Source organism: Barbus barbus, assembly GCF_936440315.1.
Source record: "Barbus barbus genome assembly, chromosome: 39".
Classification (NCBI taxonomy): Eukaryota; Metazoa; Chordata; class Actinopteri; order Cypriniformes; family Cyprinidae; genus Barbus; species Barbus barbus.
In genome coordinates this window covers 20,401,513-20,425,481 of record NC_136717.1, presented here as the reverse complement: position 1 = coordinate 20,425,481, position 23,969 = coordinate 20,401,513, and the positions used below count along the sequence as shown (strand labels likewise).

Here is a 23,969-nt window from a genome sequence, read left to right as displayed (position 1 = left end):
GGGACCATAGTCACCAAGAAAACAATTGGTAACATACTACGCTGCGAAGGACTGAAATCCTGCAGCACCCGCAAGGTCCCCCTGCTCAAGAAAGCACATAAACAGGCCCGTCTGAAGTTTGCCAATAATTCAGAGGAGAACTGGGTGAAAGTGTTGTGGTCAGATGAGACCAAAATCGAGCTCTTTGGCATCAACTCAACTCGCAGTGTTTGGAGGAGGAGGAATGCTGCCTATGACCCCAAGAACACCATCCCCACCATCAAACATGGAGGTGGAAACATTATGCTTTGGGGGTGTTTTTCTGCTAAGGGGACAGGACAACTGCAGGGCATCAAAGGGACGATGGACGGGTCCATGTACCGTCAGGGCCAGGGCATTGAAAATGGGTCATGGATGGGTATTCCGGCATGACAATGACCCAAAACACACGGCCAAGGCAACAAAGGAGTGGCTCAAGAAGAAGCACATTAAGATCCTGGAGTGGCCTAGCCAGTCTCCAGACCTTAATCCCATAGAAAATCTGTGGAGGGAGCTGAAGGTTCGAGTTGCCAAACGTTGATACCTTAATGACTTGGAGAGGATCTGCAAAGAGGAGTGGGACAAAATCCCTCCTGAGATGTGTGCAAACCTGGTGGCCAACTACAAGAAACTTCTGACCTCTATGATTGCCAACAAGGGTTTTGTCACCAAGTACTAAGTCATGTTTTGCGAAGGGGTCAAATACTTATTTCACTCATTAAAATGCAAATCAATTCATAACTTTTTTGAAATGTGTTTTTTTTGTTGTTGTTGTTGTTGTTATTCGATCTCTCACTGTTAAAATAAACCTACCATTAAAATTATAGACTGATAATTTCTTTGTCAGTGGTCAAACTTACAAAATCAGCAGGGGATCAAATATTTTTTTTTCCCCACTGTGTGTGTGTGTATATGTGTATATAATATTTTTTTTATATTTTTAAATTCATTTATTTATTTTATAAATTAACTTTGGTAAGGGTAAGAGGTTGAATGGTTAAATTTGAATACACTACAGTTTTGTTCAATTTTATTTATTTGTTTTATTATTTAGATATGTTTTTGATATTCAGTGTTGTCAATAAAATTGTTTCTTTTGTTATAAAATACTTTATAACATCTAAATGATCTTACAAAAAGAAACATCAGATTTGTGCATTCATTTGTTTTATTTATTTATTGTATTTATTATACCCCCCATGCTACACCAAAGTTCACCATATTCTTGGGAAGTGTCAAATAGATAAGAAAAATAAGAACGAAGACCAATCTCAAATCAGTATGCAAATATTACAATTATTTTGAATGAGTGGTTTTTCAAGTTCAATTTTCAAACCAATCTTAATTTCTAGTAGGCTACAACTTAAAACGAAAGACAAAAGTTTGAATAGAATGTACATTCTGTGAATGCATTTGAGCTGAATTGCAGAAAAGCATTTAGAAGACGGAGAATATCAATACAATTCTGCATTTTAAACAGTGTAATAAAGGGGAAGAGAGAGAAAAAAATACATCTCAAACATAATGGAAATTGGCTATAAGCACTTGAATCGCGTTGCTAATAATCAATAACGCGGCAGTGCAACTTTGGCTGGTCGCTGTCCGTGGTACTGAAGAGAAAAACCCAGAAAGCCTTTGAGATCAAAACTGTCTTTTTCTCTCTCCCAACATTTTATACGTCTATGTGACTAATTTGGAAGGCAATAGAGAAGAGGGAGGCCCTACGCCAGGAAATTCATCACAGGGACGTGCACACAAACACGCATGGCGCTCTGAGCTGCCGCAGCTGTTTTGGTTCACTAGTTTAAATCAGTTTTTTGGCGGAGTTGATTTTGTCAGAAGCCGCGCCGACTGGGTATTATCGTAAAACAGTATAGTCCTTGAGTTCAGCAATTTGAAGTTTATCAAGTAAATATAATTAAATCTATTTGATGATTATTTCCTATTTCACCGATTGCAGCTGTTTTAAATATATATATTTGGAAACATTTGCATGTCAAATCGATGTTAGTGTGAATTAACCACATGTCGTTATATTCATTACGCGCGACGCAGTTCCTGACAGAATTGGCAATGCTATGTATGTGTGTGTGTGTGTGTGTGTGTGTGTGTGTGTAACTGACATAAAGAACTTGCCATGTGCAGCATTTCTCCTTTTCAGCCATCCTTATTTGTCATTGACCCATTTATAGAAAGTTGCAACACAGATAATCGCATTTGGAGCTTGCTGATTGTGTTTGTCACAGCAAGACCTTCACATGACTCGAACCCATTCGCTCTTACAGGTCTGATCTTCCTTCACCTCTGAAAACTGTCTCCATCTAGCGGCTTCCACCCCTGCACATCTATCAGTGCTGAATGTGGGAATCGATAACCTGAGACGTGAAAATACCCGCAAAGCTTTTTCCTCAGTCTCTCAGCTCAGGGTTCAGTACTTCACTGAATTCCAGCCAAACTTTGATTAATAATACATTAGATAATGCCACTGAATAACTTTACACAGTGCGCAATATAGGACGTTCGTTTAATTTACAATAGAATAAAATACTACAAATAAACATGCTACCGTAACACTTCCTAAGGTATATTATGCACCATTCACACAGGCTGTGTTACATTCATATGTGTTAACCGATGCCCGTAGCACGTGACACGCCTCCAATGCGCCGTGAGCAGAAGCAACTTGGGCTCCACCGCAGACTCACAGATCTTCATCGGTAGCGGATGAAGCAACTTCCAGCGAATCATTTGTTGCGGGTTCACTTTTTGCTTGGGTCGCATGCAGACCTTGCGAAACAGCTCTCAGGTCATTGGATTACAGTTAAAAGAAGCGGATAGGAAAGTGGCATTTTCTGCTTTTGAAACACCGAACGCGATCTCGCCAGGGTGGTCTTCTCTTCCTATGATACGACCACTGTGGCAGGTTTATCCTAGAGCGTCAGTGTCAGACACAGAAGCTGTGGACGACAAAAAAAGGATGCCCTTGGACAACGTGAATCCTCTACCTGACTTCTAAACTTGTTGCATTTGCTCTAGAAAACATCCGACTGCGCGTTTCGGATACCTATTTGTGCGTAACCGCGGAACAGCTATTCAGAGTGGACTTTAACTGATGAGCTGTGTGTAAAAACCTGCACTTTTGCAACAAAATCCATTTATGAGGAGGTAAGTTGTTTCCCTTGCTCTTGAGCAATAGGCTAGACTGTAAAAAAAATAGATGCGGTGCATCCTTAGCCATTTGTGTTTGACCGAAAAGCCTTTTTTACGCATTCATATTACATACACCACCATTCATTTCTACGCTCACTGTAATTCCTCCTTGCCATTCGAATGCTTTGATCTTGTTAAATAACATGACTCACTGTGCAGTGTTCTCCTGCACGTGAGCAATAGCCTTCATTGAAGTTTGAACATGAAGTGATTGCGCTTTGTGTCTCTCCAGATGTCCTATCTGCGCGCGGCGGATTTGTGAGCGCAAAACCTGCTTCACTCGCACCGGGTCGCGCACATTGGGTCAGCATGGCAGCCGGAGTCGCCGCGTGGCTACCATTCGCGCGCGCCGCGGCCATAGGATGGATGCCCGTGGCGAGCGCCCCGATGCCGCCGCCTCCACGGGAAAAGAGGCGAGGTCAGGACGGCCTGATCATCTTGAATGTCAGCGGCACTAGGTTTCAAACTTGGCGGAATACTTTGGAGAGGTACCCCGACACCTTACTGGGAAGCACAGAGCGCGACTTCTTCTTCCACGAGGAGACCAACGAGTACTTTTTCGACCGCGACCCGGACATTTTTAGGCACATCCTCAACTTCTATCGAACCGGGAAGCTGCACTACCCTCGCCACGAGTGCATCTCCGCCTACGACGAGGAGCTGGCCTTCTTCGGCATCATTCCTGAGATAATAGGCGACTGCTGTTATGAGGAGTACAAAGATCGCAGAAGGGAGAACACGGAGAGGATTCAAGACGACGAGGACAACAACGACAACAAAGATATGGTGCCGCCGGATATGTCGTTCCGCGAGACCATGTGGCGCGCGTTTGAGAACCCGCACACCAGCACCATGGCGCTGGTGTTTTATTACGTCACGGGCTTTTTCATCGCCGTCTCCGTTATGGCCAACGTGGTGGAGACGGTCCCGTGCGGTAGCGGGCCAAACCGGGCGAGGGAGATCTCGTGCGGAGAGCGCTACGCCCGGGCGTTCTTCTGTTTGGATACGGCCTGCGTCATGATCTTCACCGTCGAGTACCTGCTGCGTCTGTTCGCCGCGCCCAGCAGGTACAAGTTCGTCAAAAGCGTTATGAGCATCATTGACGTAGTGGCCATCATGCCTTACTACATCGGCCTGGTCATGACGGACAACGAGGACGTGAGCGGGGCCTTCGTCACCCTCAGAGTCTTCAGGGTCTTTCGGATTTTCAAATTTTCGCGGCACTCCGCGGGACTGCGCATCCTGGGGTACACGCTCAAGAGCTGCGCGTCCGAGCTGGGCTTCCTGCTCTTCTCTCTTACCATGGCCATCATCATCTTCGCCACCGTCATGTTCTACGCTGAGAAGGGCTCATCCGCCAGCAAGTTCACCAGCATCCCGGCGGCGTTTTGGTACACCATCGTCACCATGACAACGCTGGGGTGAGTCATGTTGTTGTGCTGCGCAAACTTATTGAATGAGCTTGCGCGTATGATCTGCTGTCAGGACTGCTTCAAAGCAGCCCTTTTACACCAACGCGTCCCGAAATGTTGAGAGCTGGCGGAGATAGAATACATAAAGTGCAGGGGAGATCAATAAAAGTGATATAAATCAAAGAAATAGACTCCCCCTCTCTCTCCTCTCTCTCTCTCTCTCTCTCTCTCTCTCTCTCTCTCTCTCTCTTTGTCTGGCTATCCATGACTGTCTCATTGCTTGAAAAGACAAAACCTATCAAATCTATTTCATTTAACTTTAAATTTTTCTGCAATATTTGGTTCAAATGCACTCACGTCCTTATATGAAATAAAAACAAGTTATTCATATGATAAAAAACTTGTAAGTTGTGTATATTTTATGTTACAGTTTTTGAATTTTTTATAATATAAAATAAATATTTTATAGTTTATTTTATTATTAAATTAATTAAATTAATTGCAGCAACTTTCAACCAAATGTTACACTTGAGTACACTAGTGAGTATAATGTTTAAAGCAATGGCTGTGTAGTTATTTTGGCTGACTGTGTGACTGCCAGTAACAATGCTTTTAAATATTTTTCTGACCATTTGAGGATTGTGATTTCAGAGTTATTTATTTCTTGCACCTCTGAATTTTAATCACTGTAAAGGAGAATGTGTGCTTCTGTCATATGACACCTCACCAGAGTCAGACTGATCACAGACTCTTCCTTCCTTTGGAAGCCTTGCATTTTTATAACTAACCATCTCAAAGCATCTTTGGCACAATGTCGTAATTTTCACACAGTCAGTGAACACAGAGATACATGGCTAATTCATGTGACGTTAAGCACTGAAGGCGATTACAATAATGCATTCCCTTTCGATGTGTTATTCATTCATTAATCCCATCACTCGACACCTCAGCATGGCTTCTCCAAGCCTCCCACCTGCGCAGAGCGGGTGCTCTCCATGGTGCTGAATCTGTCCACCGCATGTTGCAGTCGCCCCATGGCTGCACTATGCTGCTCAGGAGATGGCCGATTCTTAGCTGGCGGGCCGACACGGCCCTGAGTCACACTCGAGGGGATTAATCAAGCCCCATGCTCCAATACACATCCCGCTCTTTGATCGGCATGCCTTTGAAGTACATTACTCTGAGTGTGTCATAACTTGCTCTGTGAGTGACAATCTGACGCCTGCGCCTGGCTGATATGATGCACATTTCAGAAGTAAATGTGTTTGGGAGACATTTGGAGTTTTTATTTTTAAATTGGGTTTTTTATACTGTAGTTCAACAAAGTGTGGCTCACAGCATCTGTCTGCTTCTTTTTATATGTGACTTCAAGTCTGATTTGGTGTACTGGATGTGCCCAATGTTGTCTTTGACACAAGAAATGTCATGAACCTTTAATAATAAGAAAATGAGGTTGTCAGAGCTGTGGCACAATGGGTACTGCATGTCCAAGTGATACATAAAGAGTTATGGCTCACAGAGTTCGAATCATTCCCATTCCCCTTCTACTTTCTTGTCAGGTCTGCATTGTCCTATAAAGAAAGTATGAGGTTTGGAGACAGCAGCAGTGAAGGGGGAAAAAAGAGATGCGGTGTGAGTGAGAGAAAGAGAGAGTTTAGTTTGAGAGCGTATCGGCACATCTTATTGTGTGCAATTTGTGTCCTGCCGTTTCTTGCCTGTCAAATCGGATGACATCAATGAGAAAATGAAATTACTGGCAAATGCTCAGCACCGGCTCAATGTTGGGAGTGCTGTGTGTGTGTCTGTATGTTAGGGAGAGATGATGACTTCTCGGAGCCAGCTGGTTATGAACTATGTCTTCCAAACAGACCCACAGCTGCAGGGCTTCAGTGATGCAGCCCATATACTCATCTCCTCTCTCTGCAGGCAGGCATGCTGTTCCTCATTTCAGATTTTATTGCATTGCCTCAGTGAGCCCATCAAGAGGAGCACGCAGGGGGGCAGTCGCTACAGCAGTGATCTGACCTGGTAAAGTCAAGTTCACCCTGTGACAAGCAATAGCCAAAGCTTGGGATGTGAAATCGGGCCGTGTCTTGAGACCATTTCATGTTTGAGTGGCTACATTTTGATCTGAAAGAAAAGTTTCACATTGTAGATGTCACATAGTTTAACTTTAAGAGACAGTGAGTTTAGGAGGAACCTCGCCTCTTTGGTTTGAGATCTCATTGTCCTTTACTTGTCAAGTTCATCCATTACCCCCTTGTCATGTCTGCAATCTCATTCCTTTCCTATTTCTCCTTAAACACACACTGAGCGAGTGGCCAGTCCAGGCATCGCTAAACGACTTTGCCTGCTCTGATTGAACAAGAGCCTGGTTCTCTAAATGTATGCATCACTTTTTAATGCCTCATTTCCTAGACTGGATGACAGGGATGGATCCGTGGCTCAGAGAGCAATGGGAGGGATTTACACAAGGTGGCTGTTTTAGATTACGTGAAACTGGTGTTGGGTTTGGATTACTATTAACGAAGCCCTTGTGATGTTCCTTCACCAAAGAGCAATTGAAGTTTGCGTACATTTCGCCTATCAGCAAGGTTTTACGGAGATAAAAGCCAGCATTAAAGAGAAAGTTACGCTTGCTAGATTATACTCAACCCTTAGGCGTCTTCAATCTGTCTGCATGAGAATGATTGAGAATTTTAATTATCCATAAAGATAGCCTCTATCATGCAGAACTCTGTGTAAGATACCTGAATGCTTCAACCAGATTTAGCCCCGAAAGTTTCGGGTACATGCACCAGGGACTGCTGCTCATCTCAGTCTCATTTTGATCCGGATGAAGTGGCTTCTTTTATCTCTTGCTCTGCTTAAAGGATGTATAGAACTTTTCTGCCTGGTGGTGTAAGTTATCTCCCAATTGGCATAATATCATGATGCTGAAAACAAAAATGGATGTTATTTTAAATGTGGCTCAGAAGTTCCAGAGCGATTTATTCCACAATATGTCCCAATGTTTCTCCAAGAATTTCAACTGAAGTACAGTCCTGACCATGGCATATCTTTAGACCAGGGTTGTTCAGTCCTGGAGGACCACTTTCCTGCAGAGTTTAGCTCCGATACACCTACCTGAAAGTTTCTAGTGTTCCTAAATACTTTGATTTATCTGGTTCAGGTGTGTTTAACTGGGACTACAGGTAAACTTTCATGGACTCTGGCCCTATAAAACCCTCTGCTTTAGACTCATTTGGCAAAGCCACTGAACAAATCCATCCATTGACTCCCATTTGCCTGTAATCCGGCATCAACGTTTAGCCCTCACGGAGTCCTGCTCTTCCCAAATGGGAATGCGCAGAGCATGGAGGCAAGGGACGGGATGTGACTTTGGATCACAGCATGAATGGCCTCCGCTTCACTGGCCCCTGTCGCCTATTTAATGGACTCATTTTCTGGCATAGGCTGATTTTGCCCAGCTCAATTAAATCAGCAGCATTTTAATTGGCTTATGCACTGTCAAACGGGATCTATTAAGTGAGCAGCTGTCAGAGCTGAAGACATGCAGATATGAATGGTAGAGAGAGAAAGGTGAAGAGGGGTAAATACATCAGCTTTAAAGCACTTGGGTACAATGAGAATGCCTTGTAAATGAAATGCTCCCGTGATCCTCTACAATACCCATCATTCTTTTCACTGAAATGCACTTCTCTCGGTTCATTCTCCAATCTCCAATCCTTTTTCGTCCTCTCACGCAGCTTCATCTTCTCCTGTGGGGTTATGAAGGCACATAAAGGTACCGAGGGGTTGTAAAGAGATTGATGGACTAACATAGACAGTCTATTAAACTCTTGGAAGTCACCCTGCATCAGGGTCAGTTAAGGCCAGAGGCTTCAACGCCCGCCGGCTACGTATCCCCCTCCCTGGGATATGCCACACAGGACATAGATTTGCTGGATTAATCTTCGATATTCATTGTGGTCACTGTGGGTTAAGCAATAGGCTTAATTTCTTCTAAGAGAAAAGATCAGAAGTTCATAGTGCATGACCGAAGAGGCATTAGTGTGGTTTTCAACACTGCAATCATGGCAAGGTTGTTTCCTTGAGAGGTCATGCCAACAGGGTTGTAGTAAGGTCAGGGCTTGGTACAACATGTGAAAGGGACTCATTATTGTGTCTTAAAGAGCACTGCGGTGTGGGGTTACCCTCATTAGAGCACCTTTACCAGGCATTGCAAAGCAAGGGCACTGCCCCAGAGAAATGCTCTGATGCAGGTTTATTATTGATGATCCCGGGCCACTCAACTGTGTCCACATAACAACTGTCCTTATGCTGGGCTGATTAAAGGGACTGTTCACCATAAAGTTCTTTCATCATTTATGCAAATCTGTGAAACCCCATGACTTTCAACAACCCCATTGAACCCCACTGACACTGCACTGTATGAACAAATAGAAGACATTTTTCAAAAGTCATATGGGTTTTTGAAGAAAAGTTCTATTTTGGGGTTAACGTTACCTTTAAACCCTTTAGGCGGGAATTGCTGTTTGAGGTTTTGCATTTTTGCCATTTGTGCCACAAAAAAACCTCCTCAATTTCGTGGGCCCACAGTTTTCCGCATAGGTCTGGTTTATGATTGCCACATTCCACCAAGGTAATACATATTTCCTATAATGGTTGCAGAGAAGAAAAAAAATAGTGTTTTGACCAAGACTTTTTGTTCCACAGATGTACATGACATGTTTCATGGCCCAAATAGGAGCACAAGAGAAAAGCTGAAAGATTTACACAGTGGCACAGCCACAGGGAAATAAAGAGCCTAGAATGAGGTAATTAAAGGCTCTTTGTCATGTGGAATAACCCCTGTGGTGTTGCTGTAGAGGCGCTAACTCTATTCATCCATCCATTTCATACTCGCGCTATTACTCCACACTGAGAGGCTAATTGGACTAGCATCTCTCTCCTTAACTCTCGTCCTATGTCCTCCTCTTTTCCTACCATCCTTTTTCTTTTTCGCCCCTTCTTTTATTCCACTTTTTTAGTCACTTCCTCTCTGTCTTCGTTCTGAGTACATTTGCCCTTTCTGTGATGGTTCAAAGACCATAAGAAATGTGTTGAAAGTGGAGCATGTACTCCTCAGACAGCTAACTTTAATCAGTTGAATGAAACGGACCGAGGGCTTTCTTCCTTCTCCTTTTCCATTTAAGTATGTGTTTTTTTCATTTGGGTTTTTTAATTACTTGGCCTGTCTAGGAAAAAAAGCAGTGGTAGCAGTAATGGTGCTGGCATTGGGAGGTTTAAGCACTTTAAATCTCTCTCACACACACACACACACACACATCTTGACACACATTAAAACATCAAAATACACCCTTGTTCAGTGGCTGCTCGAAACGACGGAAATTGTAAAAGTGAGTGAAATGTAAATCTTCAAAAGTATAGGCCTAGACTTTTTCCTCATGACGATTAGTGCTCTGTTGAATGGGATCCAGGATTGAGATGCTGGAATAAGCTCAGATCTATATTTAGACAAATTCACATTCAGATTAGCGATCACTATAACTTTTACTGTCCGTTACTGATTTCCACGCTTTTTTTGCAACATGCTTTAGCTGACTCTGTATTTTAAACCCCATGGTTAAGGCTCTTTGTAACCCATAAATGGTTAAAAATTAGCTGTTCATTCAAAAACAAGGTCGTTTTTAACCCTGAATATCTTGTTTGAGACGGTTCATATTTGACACTGTATATCTTTGGGACCACAAATTGGGTTTACCATGGTACTTGCTCTTCCTAATCTCTTGCTTTTGCTTAATCACAGCACAAATTGAATAAAGAATATATCTGGCTATATAAAAGAACAAGTTTTGAGCAAAAAAGGCTCACTTTCAGATCATTCTCCTGTCCCAGGCCATATACACACTGTAGTAGAGTACACACTCACACACACACACACACACACACACAGCCTTGATTCCCCACATTTGCTAGATCAACCTCATTTTATTAATCTGTCAATCAGCAGCACAAACACAGAATTCTTCCCTTTTCCACAGCTCATCTCTCGTTCCACGCGTCCGTTATCTTTTCCAGGTCATGACTGATTTGATTTGTGTGCAATTAAGATTGTGGACTCTTGCTATTTCCGATTATTTTGCCCTGTGTGTGTGCCTTTCCTGTGCAGTGCTCTGGTCTATGCTGGACTAATTGACTTAATGCATTCTTCTTGCGTAGCGTTTGCTTTTTCTCGTTTCGCTCTCGCCCACACTCATTCTCATGTATTTTTACACCCCAAAGCTAAGTAATTATTTTTAATAAAATAATTTAAAAATTCACGAAGGCAGCTTGAGAAGTCTTGGATGAATGTGATGATTTGATCCTCTGTATTGAAGGAGAGCGAGCGAGTAGCCAATATGTGTGTTTTGGATGAAAATAATAATGAATTGGCTGAAATTCAAAGGGGAGCTGGAGTGTTTTGCTAAAGCCTGCTAATACAAGAGGCTCATAAATAGCAGAAACAGAGGGAAATAGGGTAGTGAATACAAATTTGGCCTTTCATACGATGATCTCCTGTGGTAGACGGACGTGTCTTCATTACAGCTCCTCTGAATGGTGTTTAAAGACAGCAGGAGAGATGGCCATCAGTCTGGAGTTGGCTTTTTGTCAGTGTGCATTGATTAAGCCTCACTAGGTACAGGAGAGATGACCTGCTAACGTTGATCTGAAAGCAGCCTTTAACAGCTCACAACATGCTCGTAGCATGCAGAAAGACATGAGAAAGACAAACTGAAAATCAATGAGCCTGCAGTATCCGCACCTGTGTGTTTCTGAGTTCACTCCCTTTAGACTGTTTATTGTGACCCATTTTCATAAAATCTTCTCATGCAATCCAACAAATTTAATAACTTCGTAGGATGATATATTGTAAATGATTAGATTTCTGCTTTTCCTGAAGATGATGTGAGAGGTGCTGTCTAATAAAACCACTGTGCGAGGATGTTGAAGAAGGTTGCTCAATAATAATTCCAGTAATTTTGACCAACATTCTTACAGTTCCTATCATAAAAACAATATTTATTTATTTACAATGCATTTGTATATTTTCCAGTTGATAGACATAATACACTGTGTCAAATGTTTGGAATATAGATATGTGTGTGTGTCTTTGAAAGAAATCTCTTATGGCTACCAATGCTGCATTTATTTGATCAAAAATACAGTAAGAACAGTAATACTGTGATTATTATTACAACAGAATTTTTTTTTTTCTATTTAAATATGCTTTAAATATGCTTTATATTTTGATGGTTAACGTGACACTATTTCTCTGTTTAATACTCTAAAGCTGCTTTGACACAATCTGCTATATAAATAATGGTGACTTGACTTGACATTCAATGTAAAAACATACTGATTAGTTTGTTTTTAACTCAAAAACGCTCACTTTTTTACAAGTGGTTTGTGTCAAAACCTCTCCAGTACAAAAAGTGCAGGAAGAGCTATTAATTTAATGTTGAGTTTGAGATACAGTCATAGAGATACTTGCTTTAAATGTTCAGTTTTGAAATGTTAATCTTTCATGCATATTTGCAGCCTGTTATTAAGTTGTGCCATTTAAAAACATGTATTGTCTTAACTGACCTTTGAATGCCGACTTGATCTTTTCTTGAATGTACAGCTGGATCAGGCTGAATGTTGCTTGTCTGTTTGGAGTTTGTGTTTTTCGTTTATTGTGTTATGTTATCAGGCAGTTATGTTCTCCCACTATGCAGATGCTGTAGAGTCCATACTGAACAGATCACTTGCATTTGATATTTCCTGTCAGTGGGAATCTGAAGCAGGCCGGCAGGGAGGCCGTTTGTTGGTCTTTGCGATTTGGACTCAAATGGAGTGAATCGGTGGGAGGATGCCATGTAACTGCTTCAAGTCAGGCAGAACACTAGGGGGACACACTGATTTTATGGTTGGGATACAAACACTTGAATAGGCCATTACACAGCTTATGACACACCTGTCTCCCGGTTCCTTACCGTCGCTTACTTTTCCCCATTTTTCTGCTGTTGTTCATTTTCTTTGCTTTAAGGCGCAATCAATTTTTCAGCTCAAATTGGAGCACTCTCAGACTGAAAAGTCAGCAGTGCTAATGCATAAATCCCAAACATTTCCCAATTTAGACTTACTTGTCTGCCTTAAAGCAATGCTCTGGGTCCAATTTGAGAATCTGCCATGTTAGAATCTGTAAAAACTGTGTTTACATTAATGCCAGGCAAGTCTAATCAGGCATTCCTAGAGTTTAGATATTTGTATATGTTTATTTTTTTCATTAACAGTGTGTTATTTGAGCTTTAAAGTTTCTAAATTGTTTTTTTTTTTAGTTGTGGCACAACAGTTCTAGGTAGATGAACATCTGGTTTTGCCTTACTAATGTAGTTCCTGTGGGTGTTTAACTATATGTGAATGGTTTTATTTCTAGTATCCTTGCACATGTCATGGAAAGGTTGCCAGGTTGACTGGTTTTACATGATCTTGACAGGAAGAAAGTGTCATGTTTAAATCTTGTGGTTGCACTCTTAAAATAGTGTGTATATATAGCTTTTTACCTGTGCAGCCCCATAGACGTCCACTGTAAGTGCATTACTGCAGAGTGGTTTTGTTGGTTTTTACAAAATGAGGGATTGGTTTCGGTGGCAATAATTAATGAATTAACAGCGATAATTAACTTGTATTAAACCTGGATCATTCCTATTGAATAATCATAAAAAACATACCCAAAGAAGAATGTTTTATATCCTCCCCTGTAAATAATTTTATGGGAAAGCGCACACAGGAATACTTCTCAGGTGACTGGGTTCAGAGAAACATAAGCTCTATTGGTAAGCTAACAGGTCTCATTACATTACAGCTCAGTGTCCTGTACTTTAAACACACCCTTCATCCTTTTTGGCATGCAAACGTAGCACACGTATGCATTATTTCCTCTGAAGCTGAACAAATACTTGCAGTAACCATTTTCATTTTAAGGCTTAAAGTTGTAGTATGGATTAATGATGAAGAAAGTATAATTTTAAGATATTTATAGTCAAAGAAAATAGAATTCTTTGATGTAATTACATTCCTAAAGTTCTGTTTTGACAGAAATAGTTCCTCCCAGTGTGAAATTGACCTTACTGACCAATCACATGCTGCCTTAGAATGATGCATCGGAACAGCCAATGAGAGATGTGAATTATTCAATCAAATGTGTCTCTAGAAATTCTGTTAGTGAAGCATTTGATGCGTCAGGTATTATTTAAATTATTTTGAAAGTGCGAAGGCTTCAGATTGCTTCTGGAATTGCTTATTTAGGTCCAGTCTAGCAGGCCATGTAATTTATTTAGCACCACTACAATCTGTTGGACTCTGTCACCTAAAAATCAAGCTAAAATTTAATCCCCGTTTTTGGTGTATATTGAGAAATTACTGAGTGAGTAGATGTTTGTAGCAGCCGTGGATATCTAGGTCATTGAATGTGACGCTCTCGTCAACTGTTTCGGGGTGTTGTACTGTAGTGTCGTCCTTCCAGTGTAGGCAAGCCAGTGAAGATGGACAGCTGAGGTCGATGTGGACAGAACGACTGTAATAGGAGAGCAACAGAGAGAGAGGGAGGAGGGTGGAGTTTAGAGTGTTACATGTCACTGTGACACATCATTGGAAAACACAGAATCTATTTACCATCGACTGTCCTCTCTCTGCTTCTGTCGTTCCCCCGACAGGCCGTAATCACTCCGCTTACACACACCTCTGATGCCAAATATACACACCTGCACTTACAGGAAATGTGCAGTAATGAACTGCCAGTCAAAAAGAGAGAGTGCGCAGTCGGTGTGGCGGCAGAGATGGTCAATCCGCATTGAAACCTTGAATTACAGGAGGTCTTTCCATTGGACAACTCTTTCTAAAGATGTGAGGGCAGGTTGTGCTCTTTAATCTGAGATAGCGAGCAAAAGTGCGGACTGCCGTCACGGCCTCATGTTTTAAACATCGATGCCATTCTCCTCACCGCCTGACATTCAGCAAACTCTCCGTCTGTCCGGCCTTGATAGTGTCTCCCGCCAGGACGATCGCTCCTGTAAGCTAATTATCATACGCACACATGCACGAATCACCTTCAGAGGATTTGTTTTTGCAAACGTTCACCCACACTCTGCTCTGTTATAGTTGAACAGCACTTTTTCACAACAATAAATCGGCAAACTTTTAGAGCGCCATTTTAGAGTGCAGTAATTAAACTATGTGTGTGCGAGTATGTAATAAACATCAGCATACTCCACTGCTTAATTAGAAAGTTTGATGCTTTCACCGAGAAAATCTCTGTTTTGGTTTTTACGCTTCATTCCCAGATGCATCAGTCTTGATAATAAACGACATGCTGCATTGGGAAGCAATGTGTGCGCGCGTCGCTTGAATTGAATCTGCTTTTTATTTGCCGGCTAATGCATTACACTCACTTGCTGCCCTCAGCGCTCACAATGTAGGGAACTAAATAGTGATGGTTGAGTTTTGTGCTGGTCTCTATGGTGTCTATCAAATGGATGGAGAGAGAGAGAGAAAGCCACTGCTGTGATCTGAGGCAACAGTACTTGTCTTTGATGCTCTCACTAGGAGCTCATCCAACCATTGGGGAAAAGCAGTCGCATCTGTCTATTTCATATTTGACCTAACAATCTATATTTTCTACATTATGCTCTCATTAACAGTGCTTAAACCATTGAAGATTTTGGGCTCCCAGGGATGAAGCAACAATTATAACTGTGTGTATTTGTTTATTTTTAATTTAAAGAGTATAATCCTTAAAATGTTGAATTAAATTTTTTAAACCATTTTTTTATTTTTATTATTTAATAATAATAATAATGCTTTTTAGTATTATTATTAGATTCAATTCAAATAATAATAAAAATAATAAATTAGTTATTGATATATGCAATATCTCATGAGCAAAATCAGCCTGATCTTGACAGTGTGGCATTGCTTTTGTTCAACAGTTCAGTAAGTTTTCATTTTTAGTTTCAGTAATTTTAGATTACATTTTAGACACAATATTGCCAGTTACTTTGTTTGTTTTTGCTCTATTATCGAAAATGCTTCCAAAGAGAGCCACAGCCGAACTGTTTTGTTTCCGAAGGCTTTTTAAACAAATTGTTTGATTCAGTAATTTACTTTAATTTGTGACTTAATTAGCCTTTTCAAACAAATTGGTGGAGTGAATGGTTCAAAGACTCATTCAAAAAAGTGTATTCTCTAATGATTTATTCTCTAATGACTTTATTCTCTAAAGTTTTTGAATGAATCTGTTGAACGTATGATTCAGCGACTCAATGAAAAAAGGCACCTACTGGCTTATCAATGTAACTTACAGAAAAAGTCAGAGAGGCTGATTCAGCAATATTAAATAATATTCTAGACTTAAATAAAAGCAGTTATTTTAAATGTTACTACATGAAGATTTAACCAACAAAATTTGCCCTCCTTTTGCTCCTCGTTACATCTTTTGGAGCTCATATTGACAGTCTTTTCTACTCATTTACAGTTAGCAAGAACTGTGATTCATGTGTATTAAAGGTTTTGACTGGGTTCCACTCTTGTACACCTCGTCCGTTCTGATTGGCTGGTCGTGGATGATTGTAGCTTTCTAGTGGCTGAGGGAGAGATCATAGCTGCTGTTGTTGGCTCAGGGTTTGTGCCATAGTGTGAATACTGATGTGTGTGTGTGTGTGTGTGTGGATATCTGTACTTCGGTGCCTTAGCCCACACAGGGCCTTTGTGACGACTCAGCCAAAACGGGCTCAAACAATTTAGCTGAATCCTCAATACGCCTTTTAGATACAAGAAATGAAATAATAGCAAGTCTGCCAGGGATCATTGATCCACAACCGGCTGTGAATATCAATGAAGTACCATTACACAAAGATAAATACGTTTTCAGAGTGTTGCTGCGCACCCCTCGCACACATAAACGCACTCCAGCTTTTAGATCAAAAACCAGCAGACTGAAACGCAGGGTGACATGAAAGTGACCGCGAGAAACAGAAGGAATCTAAGAGCTGCAGTCCCTAGAAATCAGCAGAAAAAAAATTAAATGTGCTTTGGATGACAAGCAGAATCAAGTTTCTGTGTGAACCTACAGATTAAAATCATAGCTAATTTTAATTAGAAGAATTGGCTTTAGTCAGAATTGGCTACCCAACATTGGTGTTGTGTCTTTGAGAACAATTTTGGTTCTTGTTTATCTAAATGTGCTGGATCTATTTCAAACAGATCCCAGCTGTTGGGTTCCGGAAGTAAAAATCCCATTTGTTTTGCCCATAGAGAAACACGTTTTAATGGTACTGTGGAAACCTTTCAAGAAAAAGCTACTGTGTGCTCTGAGGTTCTTAATCAGTTGTGTATGCTTCTGTTGAAGCCATCTGTAAGCAATATTTCAACTTCATTTTATACAGAATTGTGTTTAGAATAGCCGAATTTCAGTGAAGAACTATCCACTGATAAGAAATCTTTGGCAAATAAAAACTTGCAGTTTCCATTATATCCCATGAAGCATTGCAAATGACATAAATCACCACCCTACACTCTTAAAATGCATTTGTAGATATCCAGATATTTTGCGTATCTAGTACTTGTATAAATATATATACATATTATATATTACTAAAAAGTATAACAAATTTAGTTTTCATACTTACAATTGATGACTATAAATCAGGTTTTATACTGGTTTTATAATGGCTATAAATTGATTTAGAATGGTTTATAATTGGTATAGAATGGGTTTTTTCTTGTTCCTGTAGAAATCCTTAGAATAAGTTAAATTTACCTGAAGAAAACTGCATAAAGTATATATATATATATATATATATATTTACTTTTTTACATTTTCTTTACATTTTCAAGCTTTTTTAAGTGAAATATTTAGCTTATTTCAAGGATTTTTAGATATTTTATATGGAAAATTACATGAGATAGAACAAGAACAGAATTTATTGCATTTTATAAATTATAGAAGAATATAATGTATCATATCTTAAACAGGACGATCGATTTTCAAAGCATATCAACGAGCTTATCAAGTTTATCATAAAAGGTTCTTATTGAAAACAATTTAAGAATAGGAATTATTCATACCCGGTCCCTCTTGTATCTATCTCAGTATTCCCTAATTGGTCGTGTTCGTGATTACCTAATTTACTAATTAGCTGAGCGTGTTTTACATCTGCACTCTGAGGGAGTTGATACAGGGGATATAAAAGTTTTAGATCTCTCTTTATTTGCAGTCACTGCAGGAGATCAACTTCAGAGGCCTGAAATAAAGTGAAAAGTTTAAATTTGCCTTTGTCTAACTAGATAACAGTATGGTGGCAGAGGTGTCAAAAGAAGTGAGAAAAAATGAAGTCACGGGTGTGTGTGTCGTCGGGAGAGGTTGATGTAATGGTTTTATAATGGATTTAGAGCGGTCTCGGTGATCAGCACCGCATGACTTATTTAAATGTCGTGCACTCTTCTCATCCTTTGCTGTAGATGAGGCATAGAAAAGGATGAGCAGAGAGCGGGAACGGATATTTCAACACTGTCACTCTTCACTCGCCGTTCCTCCTGGAAAGCTTAGACTGGATTTACGGTTCTCTGAGAGAGCTAAATCTTCATTCGAGTCTAATTTCAAGTCGTTACTGTTACATGACAGAGAGGGCCAAGGCAAATATCACCTGAAATGAATGGAAGGGGAAAAAGAGCAGAAAGGAGTGATAGAGAGGCAGAGACTGGCAGAACGCAGAAGGTATAATTCGTGGTTGGCTGTGTGTTTCTATACACTCTGAAAAATATAGATACCAAAAAGGGTTTTAAAGTCTAATAGAATAAGAAAACCTGTTAGTTCCCATGATGCTTCTGTAAAAAGAATTTACTACTTAAACTTAAAAACTTAAGTTCAGTTGCTGCCTTATTTTTAATTAGAATCAAATTGGCCATATCAACTTATTTCTAGTTCACTGAAATTGCATTACACTGACTTAAAATGTAGTTAAATCTCATATAACTTAAAATATGAAATAATTTTTATGAGTTAAAGTAATTGAAAAACATATGTTGCCTTTTATTATAGATCATATATTTTAGTGTACTGCAAAGCAGGACATTAGTCCCCATAATGGTTGAAAAAAACTGAGGAAGCCTGATTTTGAAAGTGCGATTTCTAGACCTGGGAAAGTCATGTACATTTATAAAATGGTAAAAGTCCATGACTTTTTTTTTAGAATAAATATACAATAATAGTTTAGTTATGCCAGATCCCTTACAAAAAAACCACATGACCTTAATATGGTGCAATTAAATATTGTTGTGGACAATGGGGGTCAGTGAAGTCAAAAGGTTGACAACTTATTATTTCCCATGACATTTTAGTTTTCATAATGCCATTTTTAGTTATGATATTATTGTTCAACCATTTTAGAGTCTATGATTTACAACAAGACTTTATAGTTCCCAAGATGTCATAGCAGACCTGTATTGGATCCCAAAACGACATTTTTCCCAGGGACATTTTCGTTGAATTTGCACCACCAGTATAAACTCTGGAGTGATGTAAGACAGCAAAGTCATTTAAGCAGGGCATTGAACAACAACGGCTTGAAAATGGAGGCCAGAGAAGTGTGGCGTTGGTCCATCTCTCACTGTTTTCCATGTTTGTGGAGTTACGTTTGCGCAGTAAGTATATGTAGACTGTTTATGTAAGATGCTTTTTCATATGGCGTGTGTTCGGCCAATCAGCATACATTTCCATCACTCGTAGTTCCTGTTTTGTTGTGTTAGACAACATAGAGAATTACCAAATTTTGCCATCAGTTAAATATATTAAGGTTCTGCAATATATAAATATATTGTGGAAACTTAATTTCCTGTAGAGCTGCTTTGCAATGATTTGTATCGTAAAAAGCGCTATACAAATAAACTTGAAACTTAGACACTACTCTGAAATAGGTGCTAATTTAGTCCCTCCAAAACGTGTTCCTATTACTAAAATTGTTCTCAGTTGCTGCAATGCAAACGGGTGCTTTTGCCAATAGTTAGAGGAATTATGAAAACATTCAGGTGCAAAAGTCTCTAATAATGCCACTGGAGAACCTTTCTAGTTTCCATGATTGCAGTGTGTCTGAAATTGAATACTTGCCTACTATATAGTATATGAAAAACAGTACAGCAAAAGAGCATGTCTGAATTCAAAGTATTAAAAAAACAGTAGGCAAAAAGTTCCCGAATGACATACAACTTCTGGCGAGATTCTGAAGTAGACATTTGATGCAATTTGATGGAGGTGGGAGGGTTGTTCACGTGACAGTAACATCATAGCGAATTTCATTCATACTACCCATATTCATTCTCTATCGGACATATTTTAACAGTTGCAAAGTAAGTTCTCATTCAAATGTAGTACCTACTCAGACAGTTCATGATTTTGGACACAGCACCTGTTTTAGTTCTCATGATGCCAAGTAAGAACATTTTCCATTACCCATGATGCCACAGGAGTCAAGTCAAGTCACCTTTATTTATATAGCGCTTTTAACAATACAGATTGTGTCAAATCACTTAACAGTATCAAATTGGAGGATAGAGTGTTAGTAATGTATAATAATAAGATTAAACACTCAATTTTCAGTTAAAGGCATTTCATTATTGAATTCAGTGATGTCATTGTCTAGCTCAGTTTAGTTTAAATAGTATCTGTGAAATCAAATTGACGATAATCGCTAGAAATTAAGTGTCCCCAAATAAGCAAGCCAGAGGCGACAGTGGCAAGGAACCAAAACTCCCTCTGTGACAGAATGGAGAAAAAAACCTTGGGAGAAACCAGGCACAGTTGGGGGGCCAGTTCTTCTCTGACCAGGATATTGCTGTTTATTTATTGTTTACTTATTGTTTTAATTAAAATTTTAAATGTATAAATGTATTATATTTCAATTTTTTATATTGTTGCAATTTCTAACAATAATAGTATTATGTAGTATATATTTTTTTATTGTATTTTTTTTGTCGAGGTCTTCACTGGGGATATGTGCCTCCGCTGACGATTAGGGCCGCAGACATCCTCTCCCGGTGCCGATCCACCATCTGATCCGGACACAGACTGAGAAACAGAATAAGAAAGAAACAGACAAATATTAGTGTAGATGCCATTATTTTTACGATGTAACGAGTACATCGTGTGTTATGAGAGGTGTTCCCGGCTCCGGTTGATCTAATCTAATTAATGCAGCCTAACAATCCTTTAACGGCTTTGAATAATAGAAGTGTATTAGTGTGTTATGTGTAAACCAGGTTAAAGAAATGTGTCTTTAATCTAGATATTAAATAACCGTAAATGTAAATAATAGATCATTTAAACTGACAGAGTGTGTCTGCCTCCCGAACAGTGTTAGGCAGATTGTTCCAGAGTTTGTGTGCTAAATATATGATATTCTAGGTATATATTCTAGAGTTTTGAGAACGCAGCACTTTTAAATTTGCCAAGATGTCAGGTGCTCTGGCTCCCGGTAAACATTGGACTATGGTGGCTGGTGTCTCTATTTTCACGTTCCGTACAATAGAATCGCCAATAACTAGAGCACTTTCATCAGGTTTCTCAAAGAGTGCCTCACTGAGTGAGGAGAACCTGTTTGATGTTTTGATCGAAACGAAGAGTGGTGTTTTGACCCGCAACTAGGTCGCATCACAGTCACCCAGTTGCCCTGCTGCATGGGCTCTAATGCCGGAACCAAACAATGTACAGGACTCCCTGAGCTAGTCCCATCCAAGGCCGTATCTACAGCCCTCACATTCTTACTATCCTCAACTAAAGTTTGGATGCGTGTCTCTAGTTCTAAAATCGTCTCTGTCAGCCTAACTATTTCCCTGCATTTATCACATGTGAATCACTCGTCGCCGACAGAGATAGATAAACTGTACATGTGGCAAGAGGTGCAAACAACAATAGCAGGAGAAGAAGCCATTACTCACCGTGATTGAAACCTGAATGGAACCGCGAGTAACAAGCTAACCGGCTAACGAATGCTAACGCGCTGCACTCGCAGTTTTAAAAGCGAACGATCAAATTAGTTAGATTAGTTTGATAGATAATACCAGAAATATGGTGGGAATTAAGTTATATATTATCACTTTAAACAACAGAGAGTGAAAGTAAGGTAAAGATTCAGTAAAAAGTGGAGCTACAATCGCAAACCTCTCAGCAGCACAACAGACAGGAACAGACTGAAGTAATCGAATGAACAGGAGAAACTTTTTTCACATGATTCCGTCTTTAAAACTTGAGAACCTTTCCAGTTCATAAAAGGCTACAGCCTTTTTTTTCAGTTCCCATGATGCCATGGGAGAATATTGCTCCATAGCTCTTAATGGCGCTTTTCCACTGCGTGGTACGACTTGGCTCGGCTCGGTTCAGAACGGCACGGCACGGCTCAGTTCGGCTCGGTTTGCGTTTCCACTGCAGTTTAGTACTGCTTTTAGAGTGGGATTATTCATGTGTCATTATAGTTGCGCCGCCTCTACTGCTGTGACTCCTGAAAAACTTTTTAATTCCGCGTCGCTCCATCAAGCTCTCGCCGGATCCGCTCCTCGGCTATCAACGAGAGGACAGTCTGTACTTCCTCAACAGACAACGTTTAAAAAAGGTGCCTCTCATTCAAAACCGTTGCGTTCGATCCTTCGCTGGCTGTGCTGATTTAAATCTAGCGTGTCTGTTGTGTCTCATGCCGAAAGTTCTGTTGCTTTAAGGAACCTAGGGAGGCTTTATCTTTCCTTTGTTAATAGATGATACCAAAAAACAGTATTTTAATCTGAAAAACTAATTAAATTTTTTTTATTCCCCTAAGAATGATCTAGCCAATGGAAGAATCGTTCTTGTTTTGAAGACGGTTGGTTCTACACAGTACCACTTCTTAATATTAATAATCATAATAACTGATGCCTGCTGTGCCGCCCTGTCTTTCATGAGCATGTACGTGCATGTTTGTCCCTACTGTTCCACCGGTTGGAGTTTTATGAGGTGAAAATAAGGGAAGTGAAATATGTAATACAGCCAGCCATCTCTGTAAATCAAATGACTGAGATGGAAATGAGGAGAGAAGAGAGAAAGAGAGAAAGAGAGAGAGAGTCTTTTGAGACAGGTGGATGATGACACTACTCTTGATCAGTATTTATGATCACAGTCACGGCGTAGCGATCACAGCTATAGACCCGCTCGATACATACATACACACACACACACGCCGCTCCATGCCGAAGTGCTGACGACAAGTAAACAGCCCGTTGCTGTATGCAAAGATGTGAGTAATGAGTTCTAAAGGACAGGAGGAGCGGAGCGGAAATGGGCCAGCCTGGCATTTGATGACTGGGGTAATGTGGCACAGGAAGTGATGAATACATCGGTGGGCACCATTTGGCACGACTCAGCGCTTTTCTCCTGATACAGGTCCTTAAGACAGCCAGATTAATGAATCTCACTGAAATTAGATTAAAGACTTATAGCCCTCGTTTCTCTCCGGAACCATACACAACGTCTTCTGAAATGTACACATGCAGATAAACGACAGATGCTTCATGGGTATTAATCTTTATCTGGAATGCTGCTCCAGATACATCAGTGTTTTGTGCTGAAATGTTGCGTTTTTGAACAGTCAAAACAATATGAAGTGTGGAAAGCTCAGTTTACAGGCTCTATGAGTCACTAACAGCAGGGAAATTTGGCTTGGGGTGTTCTGGAAAGCGTGGCGTGTCATATTAGAGCATGTTGAAACAGACGTACATTTATTTGTGTTGCATTTGGGATAAAATGGGGAAAAAGTATCCTCTTTTATAATAGGACTTTAGTAAAAATAGAAATGTACTTTTTTTTCACCTTTTTGCACATTTTTTTAAAACTTTTTTTTATATTATGCTTTTGACATAAGTAAAATGTACACTATATTACATGGATTTAGTGTAAGTGTTTTCTTTTTTTTTGTATTTATATACATTTTTTGGCATAAAATGGAAAAAAGGAATCTAGCCTATGTATAATTTACCATAAATATGTATTTTCTATTTATATATTGACTTATATTTATTATATTATTTATTTTTTCCATGCTATGCATTTGGCTTAAAAATGGGGAAATGTATTTTTTAAACATATTTCCTCTTTTATAACTTTTTTATGCCTTTATCACTTTTTGCACTTACATATTTATATTTTCACATTATGTATTCGGCATAAGAACTTTTAACATTATGCATTACGTTATGCAAAAATGTTTTACATTTAATCACAAATTA

General features: G+C 39.8%; 1 protein-coding gene across 1 annotated transcript in view; it reads left to right on the top strand.

Moving 5' to 3' along the window:
• Positions 1-3,537: 3,537 nt before the first annotated feature.
• The window catches only part of LOC306858685 (A-type voltage-gated potassium channel KCND2-like), a gene marked incomplete at both ends in the record, with an annotated part of 117,229 nt that continues 96,797 nt past the window's right edge, over positions 3,538-23,969 (top strand). Inside the window, one exon of the mRNA XM_079399327.1 lies at positions 3,538-4,649. Coding sequence (XP_079255453.1) covers positions 3,538-4,649 — 1,112 coding nt within the window. The remainder of the gene's footprint in view (positions 4,650-23,969) is intronic.